This window comes from Typopeltis vanoorti, chromosome 11 (assembly GCF_054136105.1).
Source record: "Typopeltis vanoorti isolate ZY-2024b chromosome 11, IOZ_Tvanoo_1.0, whole genome shotgun sequence".
In the NCBI taxonomy this organism is placed as follows: Eukaryota; Metazoa; Arthropoda; class Arachnida; order Uropygi; family Thelyphonidae; genus Typopeltis; species Typopeltis vanoorti.
Window position 1 is genome coordinate 5683168 of NC_143559.1, and position 16720 is coordinate 5699887.

Here is a 16720-nt window from a genome sequence, read left to right on the forward strand (position 1 = left end):
ATATCTCACCTTAAACTCATTCACTGTCACAACATCCACCACAGACACTGGCAGCCCATTCCACTCATTCACCACTCTAAAAGTAAAGAACCCAGCTCTAACACCCTTACTAACCACACTTTTGCCCGTTTCCATGGATGTCCCCCTAGTCCTTCCACAACCAGCCCTGTTCTCAAAAATATCTTCTGAATTAATTTTATAGAAACCCTTCAGTAATTTGAATGTCTCAATCATATCTCCCCTCCTCCGCCTATCAACCAATTTTTGCAACCCACAAATCCTCAACCTGTTCTCATAAGGTTCATTCCACAGACCTGCTATCATCTTTGTCACTTGCCTCTGGATCCTCTCAACCTCCTCCTCCCCATCAAGAAGAAACCTATGTAACCAAATCTGGGCACAGATGGGGTCTTATCAAGGCTCGATACAGAGGAACAATAACCTGCTTGTCTCTGCTTGTCAACGTATTCTTCAACAACCAAGTGATTTGATGAGCTGATTTGGCCACTTTTGCAATGTGTCCCCTAAATTTCAATTCTTTATTCACCAACACTCCTAAATCTCATGCCTCATCAATTTCCTGCAGTACAGTTCCACCAATGTAGTAAACTGCTGCTAATCTTTTCACCCCAAAATGTATAACCATTTTGCTACATTAAATTGACATCCATTCTCCTTAGCCCAGACCTCCAATCTATCCAAATCATCTTGCAAAATTTTGACATCATCTGCATTCACTATTGCCCTACCCAACTTTGCATCATCTGCAAACAAATGAACTGTTCCTCTCAGATCCTTTCCGATATCATTAATGAACAAATTAAACAGCAGTGGTCAAGAACAGATCCTTGTGGCACACCACTAGTCACAGACAGTCTTGTGGACTCTACTCCTGAATAAACCTCTCTCTGTTATCTCTCCATCAACCACCCTTCTATCCATCTCACCAACCGTATATCCATCCCTATATGCTGCAATTTACTGATTAGAATTCCATGTGGTATCCTGTCAAAGGCCTTGGCAAGGTCCAGTAGAATCAATGTAAACCCATTACCCTTATCCAGTTCAGCCGTCACTGTGTTATAATATGTGAGCAAGTTACTGAGGCATGACCTACCCTTCACAAAACCATGCTGTCCCCGATACAGTATCCCATTTTCATCTATCCAATCTTGTATTTTCCTCTTGACTATTTTCTCCAAGACCTTTGTAATGATTCCTGTTATGGAATTGGCCAGTAATTGAAAATTACTGGCCAGTATGATTGGCCAGTAATTTTCAACAGCAGCCTTAGAACCACCTTAATGCAGCGGAACTATTTTCCCCTCTTTCCACCCCCTTGGGACTGACCCAGACCCCGAAGCTCAAATTAAACAAAATGGTCAAGGGCACTGACGATTCTTTAGCTGCTTCACGTACGACACGAACTGGTATACCATCCAATCCCATGGATGTATTGACATTGAGGTTCTGTAATAGACTAGTTACCTCTACTTCATTCATCACAATTCCAGTATAAGCTGTTGGTTCTTCCATTCCTGCAATGCCATCACCTGGATGATATACTCTTGCAAAGTGCTCGCTCAGTAATTCCACTATATCGACTGATTCAGTTACCTCCCTACCCTCAGCATTTTTTAAAATCATTCTGCCATGAACATTTTTCCTTTTACTTGCAACATATTGAAAAAACTGTTTGGGATTCTCTTTAGCCTGCATGGCCAATTTTCTTTCGTAATCCGCTTTTGCTTTTCTTACCACCCTTGTTACCATCCTGGCCTGAGCTTTATACTGTTCCTGCACCTGCTGGTTACCTTTCTCCTTAAATTCCCTCCACAATTGTTTCGTTTTTTGCAGCTCAAGCTTAATAGTGTTATTCATCCATTTAACCCGTACTTGATTTATTATTCGGACTCTTGGTATACAGTCAACCATTGCCTCCTGCAAACACTTCTTAACCACCTCCCATGCACTATCAACATCCAGCCCTTGCAGTTTTACATGCCATGGCACTGAGCTAAGCACACTCCTAAGCTTGTCATACTTACCAGCCCGGTAATTCCACATGTACCGTCTTAATTGTAAATTTAACTCCTTTAGCCACCTCCCAAGTCATTACCTTATGGTCACTCTCACCAATTACTAGGTCAAGCACTCTCTGCCCCCTGGTATTTTTCACTACATGCTGTCGCAGATAGTTGTCCCTTAATAACTGCATAAAATCCAGTTCCTTCCTCCCGTGTGCCCTCTCCTCTTTCCAGTCAATGTTACCATAATTGAAATCACCCATAATAATTACCCTCCTTCCACTCATTTCTTCTATTTGCCTATGCATACTATCCCCACCATCTATTCCATCACCTGGTCTATAGCAGCACCCAATTGTATATTTTGTTCTGCTAGATTCTCTCTCACACCAAACAGCCTCAAATGTGCTCTTTTCTCTATCGTGCTGTTCAACGTCTATACTCCTTGGTTGCAACTCATCAGCTATCATCAATAACACTCCTCGCCCCTTTTTATTCTCCCTGTCACTCCTGAACACGCTATACTCGTCACATTCAATCCCACTAGCTTTATCATCTTCTGTCAGCCATGTTTCACTATTATCAACAACCTGTGGCCTGGAAGTGCCAAGGCCAAAAACTCTTCCTTCTTGTTTCTAATACTCCTGACATTAGTGTATATGAATTGCAGAAGTCCATTAGTCCCATCTCTACTTTGATGCCTTATTCTAACTATCCCATTCTGATTTGTTGTCCTTCGTACTCGCTTGGGCATGTTATACTTATTCATACACTCAACTGCCTCCCTAAAGTCTGCATATCAACCCCCCCCCCCCCTTAATAAATCTAGTTTCTCTGAGTCTGTACATCCACTTCCACATCATTCATCAACACTTTTTCAAGCCTCCGTTAAACCAACTCCATTCAAATGTAACCCATCCATCTTATATAAATCCTTTTGCCCATCGAACTCACTCCACACATCCACAAATTTCACACCACTCTCCATGCATAACCCACGCATAAAGTCATTGGCAATTATGGCCCTCCTTCTAAACACTTCACTGTCATACCGCGGTGAAATACTCACCATCCTAACTCTCTCACTCTTCTCTTTTGCTGCCTCAAGTAATTCTCTCACATCCTCTATCATTTCCATTTTGTCTTCTTTCAAATTATTTGTTCCTGCCATGATTATCATCTCTTTCACCCTCTGTTTTTGCACTCGAATAGATTTGCTGACGTCCTTTATGTTCGCACCCGGCTGGTACAATTTTGTCAAACTCTCAACTTTCACACCTCTTAATAGTGAATCCCCATACAGCACTCACTCCTTCATTTTATTGACGTTTACGAACATTCTATTATTTATCGTAACAGACTTTCGCCGTTTATTAGTTGGTACGTTCAGCACACATTTTTCCATACACTCCAGTTGCCTTTTTTGCTCTGTGTATCGCTCCGCTCAAACGTGCGATTTCACTACTCGCATTTATCTCATCATTTTCATTATCAATCAAATCATCCATTCGTTCTGTATTTCTACCTTCATTTACACTTTCAACGATGCTCTCACACCTATCTGGCACTACCTTGCAATTCTCTATCACACCGCCATTTCTACATTCTGACTATCGTTAACGATATTACTCTCGCCACCCAAAACACGCTTGAGATCCTCATTCTCCTTATACTTTCTGCACATATTAACTCCACTATCACCATCTAACCAGACTCTCACCGCTCGTCGCAAAGCATACATCTCACAGACAGCACATTGCATAAACTCTTTTACATCAAAACTCTTAAACAAACATTTTTTTTTTTATCGGTGCCATATGTGCGCTGTCTTATCTTAAAAATATTAATTAAAATAACACAGAAAACACACAAAAATCGCACATACACACCAGGAAACAAAAAGCAAACAGTACTACGTAAAATTCTAGTAAAATTGCCAATGATAACACAAAATACTACTAATCTTTTCAGGAGTTCTCGACAAGCCGACGATCATATCAGTGAGACACCTAGCGACCAAAAAAAGTATGGGTTTAAAATATCTAAAGACTGTTGGAAGCATAAAGTTGACCAAAAAGCGATTGAGAATGAAAAAGCTATAATACTCTGGGAAAATCCAGACTGACAAAAGCTTGGAATGTAATACACATGATATAACAGTGGTCGAAAAAAGTGAAAACAATGGTGTTCAGTTTATTGAAATATCAATACCAGGAGATAGCCAAATTGATGAAAAAGAAACTGAAAAAATTACAAAGTATCATGAGTTGCAAGTCGAAGTTGAACAAATTTGGCAAAAGAAAATGAAAGTTGTTCCCATAATAATAGGTACTTTAGATGCCATCCAGAAAACATTGAAAAAACATCTAGAAGCACTTGAGTTAGATGGATTAGAAACTGGGCAGTTGCAAAAGGTCGCTTTGTTTGGCTCATCATTCATATTCAGAAGGTATTTCCACAACTTATTGGCCTTTGGATAGGGCTTGAATTAGTGGATTATAACCTGTCTTTTACTTAAGGCTGAGGAAGCAAATCAAGCTTGGTTGAATATTAAATATATATATATATATATATATATATATATACAGGGTGTTCGGGATAAATTTGACATATTTATAATTAATTATATTTTTCCGTAAGTTTCATGTATTAACACACACTTCTCTTCATTTAAAAGTTTGGACCCTTCTTCATTCATATACAAGATGTCAGAAAGGATGGATAGCTGGAACCCACCTGAATCATGGAAGAGAATAACTTGTATCATGATGATTCGTGCCCGCCATCAAAATAAGGATATTACGACTGCTGCCCAATGCTCCCTGAATACAGTAAAAACAATCAGGCATGAACTAGAGACTTGCAATGGTGACTACGAGGATGTAGCAAGAAGAAAGATCCCTAGCAGACGATCTGATTGCGTTCGTACAGCAGAATTCCTCGCAAATCTGCAGGAACAGGTGTTGAAGAACCCTGGCATTGGAATTCGGGCTTTGTTCGTGGAGTTGCTAACTGTAGTCAAGCCCTGGATAACAAGGGTAGCCAATGGTAGGCCGTATGTATGGCAGCAGGATTCGGCCCCTTGCCACACCTCTGGGAAAAGTCAAAAATGGTTGTCTGAAAATTTCTACGACTTCACCAGTCCAAATGTTTGGCCTCCAAACTCCCCAGACCTTAACCCCATGGATTATTTTGTATGGGGCGCAGTTGAAAAAGACACCAATCGCACTTCCAGTAATACAAAAGCCCAGTTAATGGATAAAATTAAAACAGTTTTTGCGGCCCTTCCCAGGGAGACTGTAGCATCAGCTTGTTCGAGGTTCCGAAGCAGAATTGAAGCTGTGATCGATGCTAATGGTGGTTATTTTGAGTAAATCTTGTTGATAGTATTGTAATTAACTCTGCCTGTAATGTTTTTTTGTCAATTCATTAAATTTAATAGATACAAAGAAGATTTTCTTTTTCCTTACGAAACTGTCAAATTTATCCCGAACACCCTGTATATATATATAGGGTGATTCTAAGTTATTGTCGGGATTTTCGTGGCCAGTAATTTTCAAATCAGAAACAATAAAATAAGACTTCTTACAGAAGTTGAAAGTGGAACTCAAAAAGTTTTATTTGGCAATTGATGTCTCGGAGGTAATATGAGTCATACTTCAAAATAGTGACTGTTTAAGAGAAAGCAAGGCGAGTAATTTGGTTTTTTGAAATGAAGTCCGTTATTACAAACGCAACATCGTTACAAAACTCATTATACAAAACACCCGCCTTCAGATACTATCTGATGTAGTTTAAAACAATTTCAAGAGACTGGTAGCATTCAGCACCAAAAAGGAGCAGTAAGACTGAGCACTTCTCAGGAAGTTGTTGATTGAAAACAGGAAGCATTTTATAGAAGCCTATAAAAATCAACTAGACTAGCTTCTTTGCAGTTAGGTATACCACAAACAACTATTTAGAGTGTTGTTCATAACCCCATTCAACTCTGTGCCTACAAAGTGCAGACTGTGCAGTCTTTAAAGCCAGACGATACAAAGGCCCTGCTGTTTCCAATTTGCCTAAGACATTTTGTCAAAAGTCGAAGTTGATGAAAAGTACCTTCTGCGATGGATATTTAGTAATGAAGAAACATTTTGTGTATCAGAGAGGGTAAATCGTCATAACTGCAGAATATGGGGATCAGAAAACTCTCACGCCATTCGTGTATTCGAAGGAGATAGTCCAGAGGGGAATGTCTGGTTTGCTCTGTCATATTCGGAAGTTTTGAGGCCCTTTTTCTTTGCAAAAAAAATAACAGTGACTGTGGTGAACTATCTGGGCATGCTATATCTGTTACTCCAGTTGGAATATCATCAACGAAAAGTGGTGTTCCAGCAAGATGAAGCACTGCCACATTGGGCTATTATTGTCCAAGAATTTCTTCACGTACATTTTTCCAGGTGCTGGGTTGGGCATGGTGGACAGATTCTGTGGCCTCCATGCTCACGTGATATTATGCCACTTGATTTTGGGGATGCATGGAGGACATTGTTTACCAGACCCTTGCAACCTCCCTCGGTGAACTGAAGACCAGAATTGTTGCTGCGATAGAAATAGTTATTACACTGCAATTGATGGAGAACACTTGGAAGGAAATTGATTATTGCTTGGACATCTTATGTGCTATGAAAGGCGAGCATATCGAAGTTGTTTAGCATTGTGCAGTATTGATACTATAGATTACGGCTGTCCAAAGCACTGCCCGTGAGCCGCATGTTGTCTGCTGTGCGATTTTGTGCAGCTCGCCTGTGGGTTTTGATTTTCACCAGCGAAAAAAATAAAATAATTTGAATCAAATGCGTATTAGATATTTGAATTCTATCACTAATCGATAATCTTGATGTTAATAATTGTATTTAGTGTTTTCACATCGCATGTTTTTCAAATATTAGATGTGTCAAAGAAGCGTTCTTATGCTGTTTTGTTGCAATGCGCATGCTCTGGCCACTCACGCAGAACATGAGCGTGCGATTAGTGTTGTTCGTTTATTCAGCTATCGAGGTTGTGTCGCTGTTGCTCACCAAATTACTAGATATGCATTATGATGCGGCCTTCGGATAAATATATTTTTTTAATTGCGGCCCTCGGATTACCAAAGGTTGGACAGCCCTGCAATAGATAAAACTTTTTGAGTTACTCCTTCATATTATGTAAGCAGTTTTATTTTGTTGTTTCCAGTTTGAAAATTATAGGCCACAGAAACCCATACAATAATTTAGAATCACCCTGTATATATATTTCCATGTTAAAATTGCTAAAAATCAGTTTAAAAGTATAACTGCCTTTGCAGACCATCTTGATTTTGTGCATGTATTGCCATATTATCTGCATATCTCTTCTTCTTCAACCTTTTGGTTCTGTCCACTGCTGGACAAAGGTCTCTCCCATGATTTTCCAGATCACTCGGTTTTCTGCCTCTCCAGCATCCATCTCACTCCTGTAATTTGTTCCAGTTCATCCCTCCACCTTCTTCTCTGTCTTCCTCTTTGTCTTGGATGGAGACCAATGATGGATCTCCATCCATCAGACCAATGGATGGAGATCCATTGGTCTCCACTCTGTTGTTTTTCTACTCTATCTCCCATCACTGCATCTGACAGTATGGCCAGCCCATCTCCACTTAGCCTGTTTAATTTATTTTACGTTATCCATGACACCTGTTTGAGATCTTTCCAGGTATTTGTCTTCCTATCTCTTAATGTTATTTTTAGCATACTTCTCTCCAAGCGATGTTGTGTTGTTCTCAGCTTTTTGTGTACAGCTTCTGTTAAAGTCCCATGTTTCTCCTCCATATGTTAGGACAGGAAGTATGCACTGGTCGAAAGCTTTCCTTTTTAGACTCATAGGGATGTCACTTCTGAATATGTCTCTCATTTTCCATAAGCCATCCATCCGAGGTGAATTCTTCATTCAATCTCTTTTCTTTGGCACTTCTCAAAGGCTAACAATTGGACCAAATATACATATGAATTAACTTCTGTTTCATGGTTTTCAACTTTGACAGTTCTATGGTTAATATATTTATTCATCATTATTTTTGTTTTTTCTCTATTTATTTTTAATCCAATTACTCTGGAGGCTTCATTTAGCTGATTCAACCTTTCTTCTAGATCTTCAAGATTATCTGCTATTAGGACAATATCATATGCAAATCTCAGATGATGATGCATTTCTCCATTTATGTTTATTCCTTTTGTTTCCCAATCAAGACTTCCTCTAGTGCAGCTGTAAATAATTTGGGAGAATGGTGTCGCCTTGTCGGATGCCTTTTTGTATTGGGAACTTTTCACTATTTTTATAAAATTTAATTACAGAAGTTGCATTATTGTAAATATGTTTTAGTGTTTAAATATGTGGTTTCTCAGTTCCCTGGGTTTCAAGTGCTTTTAGTGTTGCAGATGTTTTAACTGAATCAAATGCTTTTTCATAGTCTATATAGGCCAGACATAAGGGTTTATTGTATTCAATTGATTTTTCAATGAGCTGTCTTAATGTGTGAATATGGTCCAAAGTATTGTAATTCTTTCTAAATCCAGCTTGTTCACAGGATTGCATTCCCTCTAGTTTAGATTTTATTCTATTATTTATAATTTTTATGAAAACTATATATGGTAGGGAGTAGGGTTATAAGTCTGTAGTTTTTAATTTCTTCCTTATTGCCCTTTTTAAAAATTAATATTAGAAGTGAATTGTTCCAATTTTTTGGAATTTTTCTCTGTTTTAGGCTTTTATTAAAGAGTTTAGTCAGCTGTTTGATGACAGGGCTTCCTCCCAGTTTTAAGAAGTCTACCATAATTCCATCTTCTCCTGGGGCCTTTCCAGTCTTCATTTCCCGCAGTGCCATTTCCACTTCGCCTTGTAAGATCTCAGGGGCATCATGTTCTTCCTCAATAGAGTTATTCATAGATGATTCTTGGATGTCCCAGTCTTTGTCTTCATAGAGTTCAGTAAAAAAATTCCTCAATTCTTTTGATTATTGCATCTCTATTTTTTATAAGATCACCATTTTTTCCTCTTACAGCGGGTTTTTCCTTTTTTCCAACTGATAATGTTCGTCTTAGATCCTTCGTATTACTATTGTTTTCTATTATTTAATTTTCCTAGTATTATACAATCTAAATTCATGTTTCATCCTTTTACCTATAGTTTTACAAATTTCCACATATTCTATTTTATTGGTGTTATTCAAATCTTTTCATATCTCTTCTTTTCTTCATCAGATCTAAGGTTTTCCTGTCTTAGTTTTTCCACTCTTTGGTGCCTTTTTACACCTCCTATTTCTAGTGCACAATTCAAGATAGATTTTGTTAATATTTCATTAGTATCATCGATGGTAGTAGCTGTGTTTAACTTTTTTTTAGTTCATTTTTGAGTGATTCTATATAATAGCTTTTATTGTGGTAGAGGTTTTGTATATTCACTAAATTGGACTTTTTTCTCATGAGCTTATTCCATTCCCATTTTTTGTTGATCCATATTTTTGCCCTTACTAGTCTGTGGTCAACACTTCCTGTATTAAATCTATTAAGCACTTCGGTATTATTTATTATATATCTTCTGTTGGAGAGGATGAAGTCTATTTCTTTGTAAGTTTGTCCATTTGGGCTTCTCCACGTCCATTTTTGGTTGATTTTCTTCTTGAAAAAGCTGTTCATAATAAAGAGGTTATTTTCTTCTGCAAATTCAATGTCTTTCTCCTCTTTCATTCCTCTGTCCAAATTTACTGATGGAGTTCAGATGGTCATCTCTGCTTCCAATCTGGGTATTAAAGTCACCCATTATAATTATGTAGAATTCTTTAGAATTATTTAATGTGGATTCTAATGTTTCATAGAAATCTTCTATCTCTTCATCTGGATGGTCCGTAGTTGGGGCATATACTTGTATAATTTTCAGTTGGTATCTTTTATTTATGAAGAGACTTAGTTCAGCTATTCTTGATGTTATTTTATTAACAAACAGGACATTGTCCTTGATTGTTTTATTTATTAGGAATCCTACACCACCAGTTGAGTTTGTCACATTCACAGTGGTAGAGTAGATGTCCATCTTTTAAATGCATGAGAGTTTCTTCTTTCCTTCTTATCTCTGGAAGGCCCACAACATCACATTTTATATCTACATATCTAACCAACTTTAAATCTTCTTTCTGATTTTTATTTCATTTAATTTCCTTTTCTTAATTTGTTATTATTTGATCCATAGCTCTGTTAAATAAACGATACTTAAAGAATCATCTTGTCTGTTTATTTTCCTTATTTTGTTATACATTTATTTTTTGCATATGTTTATGTAGTGAGCATGAGTGGTATATTTCTTCATGCAGTTACTTTTGAAACATTCTTTCAAAATTTATTTCTAAGTCAATGAAACACATTATTGGTTTATTATATTTTATTGATTTTTCTGTTATTTGTTTTACATCGAATACAGCATTAGTACAATAGTACATAATCTTTTCTTATGGGATCCTTATTATTCATCATTATAATTTTGCTGTGATTATAATTTTCCTTTCATAATTTTTTTTTTTTTTTGCATAGTTTAACATAGCACACAGTGAGCTTATTTTGTGATAGTTTTTAGGTTCAGATTTGTGGGAATGAGTTTAAGAGAAGGTATGTCAGCCGATGTATGTGTTGTTTATATATGACCTCCCTCCAGTAGCTCACTGAGGATTTAATCCTGGGGAGGTGGGGTGGCCCTGATTTGAGAATACACACTATGCATTGCATATGACCTATGACTACGCATCTGCAATGATCGCTGATTCATAAGTAGTATAAAAATAGAAGACACGACACAACATAAATTTTAAAAAAAAAAAAATCATTTTAATTAGGAAAAAATTTTTGGAAAATTTTCTAGCCTTTTTTTTTTTTTTTTGGGTGGGAAGGGCCCCCTCTGGGTGTGCCACTGCTTCTCTCAATGACTTATTCACTTCCTGAAGTCTCTTCTGATGATATTTTTTTTGGAAATAAATATATATATATATATATATATATTTATATATACACTAGTGGCCAAAATTGTGAAAACCTTTTGGAAAAAGTGTATTTTTGAGGTTTGATGGCTCATAACACCACTTTTTTTTGGTGTAATACCATAAAATTATATATCAATGGAAAGATAATTTAATCAAGAATGTAATGCAACAAAGTTTGTTCAATTATCTGTATTCTATGAATAGTTATAGCCAAATAACCAGAAACAAAGATGCACAACTTGCTTTGGTTAGTAGGAAGTAGCTTTCCTTCATTTGAATGTAGCCAATGAGCATGAGTGTTTAGAGAGCCAATCAGGTGTCTTCTTTTGGCAATGAGCCAATAAGGTCACAGTAGGATTCAACTATTGATGTCATGTATTGGAGTTGAGAGGAGGACATTTGTCAGTGTATTATGTGATTGCTATCAAGTTGGTTGGTTTTTTTTGTGTTCTTTCATTTAGTGAGCTTGTAAAACAATAAAATTAAAGAAATGGCACAAAGAGTTGACTAGTCACCCAGAAAGCAATGTAAAATAGTACTATTAACTGAACAATGCTACAGTTATGAAGAAATTAGAAGAAAAATTGGTGGAAACTTAACCAAAGGTGGCATTTCTAAATTTTTGGAGAGGTATAAGGACACTCAGTCACTACAAAACCAGACTGGTAAAGGCAGGAAAAGGTGCACAACAGCAAGTGATGATAGAAGAATTGAGAGACTATGCCTATGTGACAGAAGAAAATCATCTCGGTGTATACAAGATGAAATGACAATACAATGTGAAGTTGACTGCAAGGACTGTTCGGTGCAGACCGCAGGAATTTGGTCTAAATGCTAGAATTCCACGAAAAAAGCCATTATCTCTCAAACAAAGGTTGAAAAGATTAAACTGGGTAAAAACCCATGTTAACTGGACAGCAGAACAATGGGACAGTGTTATTTGGAGTGATGAGACCAAAATCTTCCTGTTTGGTAGTGATGGCATAAAATACATAAGGAGAAGATTTGCATCCTGATTGCATCATTTTTTCCATCTTTTCCAAGATAATGAGGCATTTATATTTCAACAGGATTCAGCTCGATGTCATGTTGCTGCTGTGTGCAAAAAAGTGGTTTCAAGATAATCATTCCGCTGCTGGAATGTCTATTGAATAGCCCAGACCTTAACCCAATCGAAAATCTATGGAGCCGACTAAAGAAACTTGTTAGTCAGAAGCAACCCAGCAATAAAACTCAATTAATAGAAGCAATAATTCAATCTTGGTTTCACATTATAACAGCTGCAGAACTAAAAAACTTGGTTCACTCCATGGGAAGGCGTTGTAAGGCTGTAATTAACACTGAAGGTTACCCAACTAAGTATTAACTCACATTGTGAGAATTTTTGATTATCTCATTTTTTCTGTGTTTCACTTTTCTTCTTTATAACTGCTGTTCTAATTAAAAAAAAATCCTTCATATAAGTTATTCCATTACATTCTTGATTAAATTATCTTTCCAGTGATATATAATTTATAATATTACTCAAAAAAAAAAAGTAGTGTTATGAGCCATCAAACTTCAGAAATACACTTTTTCCAAAAGGTTTCCACAATTTTGGCCACTTGTGTATGTACATTGACATGAGATATGTGTTCTAGTTATCAAAAACCCACTTTTCCAAATTCCACTGTTGTAACTGAAAACCTGCTACATTTCCACATATTTGAACATTTTGAGTTTGGTATCATTACTACAGTTACTTAACTTTTCTCTCCCAAATACTGCAATGTGCTCATCACTACATCCCTCCTATTATTTTGCACCATTATTGCTTTTAATCATTAAAAAAAAAAAATTAAACCTGACTACCAGAATATGTTATATTCAGCTTTTATGTCACTTTTATTATCTCCAGTTTCTTTTACTGTACTGTTTTCTCCATTTTTATGATTTTCAGCTGTCACCAGTTCATTTTTGAACTGGTGTTTACTGGTGATACTTGATATTTATCCTCTTTATTCTTTCCAACATCTTTTCATGCATTCTCTCAGGATACCTACTGGCTTACTTGCCAGGAAGTTTTAATGACTTCTTTTCTATCTCTCAAGTCCACCATCACCATTTTTTTAAATATTTATTTTTATTAGCAGTCCTTTTGCTTTTAATATTTTAGTACTCATATCATCATTATCATCAAATTCCTGCCATGTACCCTCAAGGGGTGTACAGGATATGACAGTACTACATGAAAAAATTACATCATTACTAACTTCCTATCTACAATTTTCCTCCAAATCAGTCTGTTACTTGTCAAGACTCCAACATTATTAGATCTTATATTTCTATCGTCTAAGGCACTTTGTACCGTATCAATCCACCTATATCTTGGTCTTCCTCTGGGTCATTTTCCTGCCAACCTGGCAGAGAACACTTGTTTTGCTAATCTTTCCTCTCCCATTCTATTTAAGTGGCCTGAGATTAGCTCTGCTAACACATTCCTGGATGCTGACAATGTCAAGTTCTTTCCTAATATCCTCATTTTTAATATGATATTGCCATTGATGCCATCTGTTCACCTCTAATCTTTCTCAGGACTCTCATATCTGCGGTCTCTAGTCTTTGGTCAAGTGTTTTACTTCTGACCTCATAGTACTCATATTTCCATTCAAAATATCAAATAATGCTGTATCTCTATTTTAATTTTATTTATTTGTTAATGTTTGGTTGCATCATGTGGTCTACTTATAAAATTTCATTTATTAACTAAAGTTCATTATAAATAAATTTAAAAGTGAGTTTTTTTTTTTTTTAATATTATTTATACTTTTAGGAAATGATTCCAATGTGGAGATGTCACGTTTTGGCGGGGAGGAAGATTCACATGCAGAAATTTCTAGGACTATTCTTCAGGAAGGTGAAGAGGCAAGCAGTGGTTTGGGTGATAATGAAAGCTCAGAAGACAGAGCATTACAGGTTTAAAATTTTTTTAGTAAGATTCTGTAATGCATTCATTTATTATGATTAAATTCTATCAAGCTTCCCAGAATACTTCCAAGTCCCATTGCAAGAAGTCATTCACAAAATCATGACCTTTCTCAGACAGATTTAATTTTTTGTGTCTATAATCTGTATGTATATGTGCGACTAAAAGTAGAATTTTGTAATAAGGAAAAAACATGCCTGTTCAGTTATTAAGTGAAAAACTGAAAATCTCCATTTATTCACTGACATAGAAACAATAATCTTTTCACTCTGAAAGCCAAATTTTATGAAAATTCCTTTTGTTCACAGCATTTTGGAGGCACGAAATGGCTTGAAATATTTTTAGTAGCATTCCAAGATTATTTAACCCTCAGCAACCATTTAAGCTAAGATTGTGGCAGGTCTATGTAATTCTCTCTAAGAATAGATTGATGGTTTGTGGGCTTCAAAATCTAGCTGATAGGTGAAAAAGAGGAGATATTATAGAAGCATGTAAGTTATTAAAGGGATTTTATAGGATTGACACTGAAGACTTTTTTTTTTCAGTACAATGGCAGAAAGGAAGAGAACAAGTGGTCTCCCACAGAAATTGTGTAAGAGTGTGGTTAGCATGGGTGTTGGGACTAGATTTTTTGCTTAAAATGGTGGAATCTGTCACCAGAGGTGGTTGTGAGTGCTTCATCAGTGAATGTGTTTAAGGAGAGGTATGATAGGTATTGTGTGAATAATAGTTCAAATAGCAACCTTTTACTGACAAGAACATGTTCATTTACAGCACCTACAATCTGTGTATATTTAATGAATTGTTAACTTTGTGTTTTATTATTATTATACAGGTATCTCCATAGAGTCAGAAGGCTTGCAAATGAACAAAGTCTTGTCATTAAAAGGTTGCTATTTGAAAGGCTTATTCTTCCGGGACATTGGTATAAATTGAACAGAATGTAGTGAGATGACATATATATTTCTCTCTCATGTGTGATTTCTCAAACATTTTTCCCAGTATTCTGATAGGGGATAGCAAGGGCTCTCTGACCCTTGGCATTAACAGCTTATTAGACTATGGCATTATCTTTATAAATGTTATGTGAACCATACATGAAAGTAAGGGGGATGTCAGGATTTCAGTTAGTTTTTCAACTTTTGTGGCCAAATTGGCTTACTGTTCATTAGCATTTTCCTGCTGTGGAACCATTTTAGATCCTTTAAGATCAGATCAGTTACCTGGAAGTAACTGGATAATAAGTTATTGATTTTTAGTTTCATAATTTGCATTGTTAAATATCATTATTAGATCTCTTTTATTAATTAATATTAAAAACTGATAAAAAATACAGCAGAAATTTAGTAATACATATTTGATTCCCAGAGGACAGGTTTTGGTTTCTGTCCCCTTCTTTAAACATGCAATGTGAGTGATACCCTTATATTTTGTAGAGTGTCATCTCTATAAAGGAGGTCGACTATTATGAATCTCTACCTGAGATTCATCATGTGCATTTAGAAAGATAAGATGGTGAGACTCTAATTAATCTCTTCCATCTTCCGGTTAATATCCTATGTGTTCACTGCCAGTTTGCCTGTTTTGAAGGACAAAAAAAAAAAAAAAAAAATTGAGTTTACAGTAGAAAAACCCCCTACCTCTGTATGAGACTAACTTACCTTTTATTATTATTATTATTTTTTTTTATATTTAATTTGACTGAAAGGTTCCTTTCATCATAAACGGATTTGAACCTGGGTTTTTCCAAGAGCTTGTCTGCACCAAGTTACAGCAGAGGCTCCCTGATACGCTTCTGGAGCATACCAAACTCATTGTAAAGATCCAGTAATTTTCCTATCTTTGAGGGTATGACTGTAAACAGTTTTGCAGGCTGACCATGATCAGCATGATCAGGCATAACATGGTCAAGACCATGTTATGCCATGGAGTGGGAATGTTTTTTGTATGGACTCTGTTTCCTCTCACTATGTATCCCTGCTCTTTTTCTCTCTGCCTTTTTCTCTCTCCATCCCAGTCTGAAAGTGAACCTAAATAAATGTAGTGTTACTGTGATTAAAAAAAAAAAAAAAACCTAAGTAATTTTAAAAATTAGAAAATCTTACAAAAAAATTTCTTCCATGGTCACTTTACCAACATTTGTAGTATAAACACCAACCTAAGTGATGTGCATCCTGCAGACATCTAGATCAAAAAATTTTATAAATTAGAAAATCTTACAAAAAATTTGTACATTCACTTCACCAACATTTAACACCAACCTAAATGATGTGCTTCATCACCTGCAGACATCCAGACCCATCTCCTATTTTTGACTGAACTTCAAATCTCTGTCACAACATCCACAGCCCATCGTCATCTTAATTGTCTGGAGTGAAACTTATATAATTCCTTTCGCCATCTTGAATATTCTCTTCTTGACCTTCTGTGGCTTAACATTTCCTCATCGTGTCTCATTCATCTGCTGTCTCCACCATTTCCAAATTCCCAACAGAGGTCATCTTTTTTGGTGACTTTAATGTTCACAATTTAATTTGCTCCATTTTCCACTGACCAAGCTGGAATAGAAGTAGAGATATTTGCTATCAAGTAAGGATTTAAAACAAATCATTCATCTGTCATCCAGAATCCCTGACAATCCTTTCCACACATCCATCATTCTGGATCTTTTCTTAACCAGTTCTCCTTCCAAGTATACCA

General features: G+C 36.2%; 1 protein-coding gene across 3 annotated transcripts in view; it reads left to right on the plus strand.

Moving 5' to 3' along the window:
- The window catches only part of LOC150101280 (colorectal mutant cancer protein), a 499737-nt gene that overhangs the window by 239754 nt on the left and 243263 nt on the right, over positions 1-16720 (plus strand). For all 3 annotated transcript variants that reach the window (XM_090400857.1, XM_090400859.1, XM_090400858.1), the window contains one exon: positions 13868-14010. In XM_090400857.1, coding sequence (XP_090256983.1) covers positions 13868-14010 — 143 coding nt within the window. The remainder of the gene's footprint in view (positions 1-13867; positions 14011-16720) is intronic.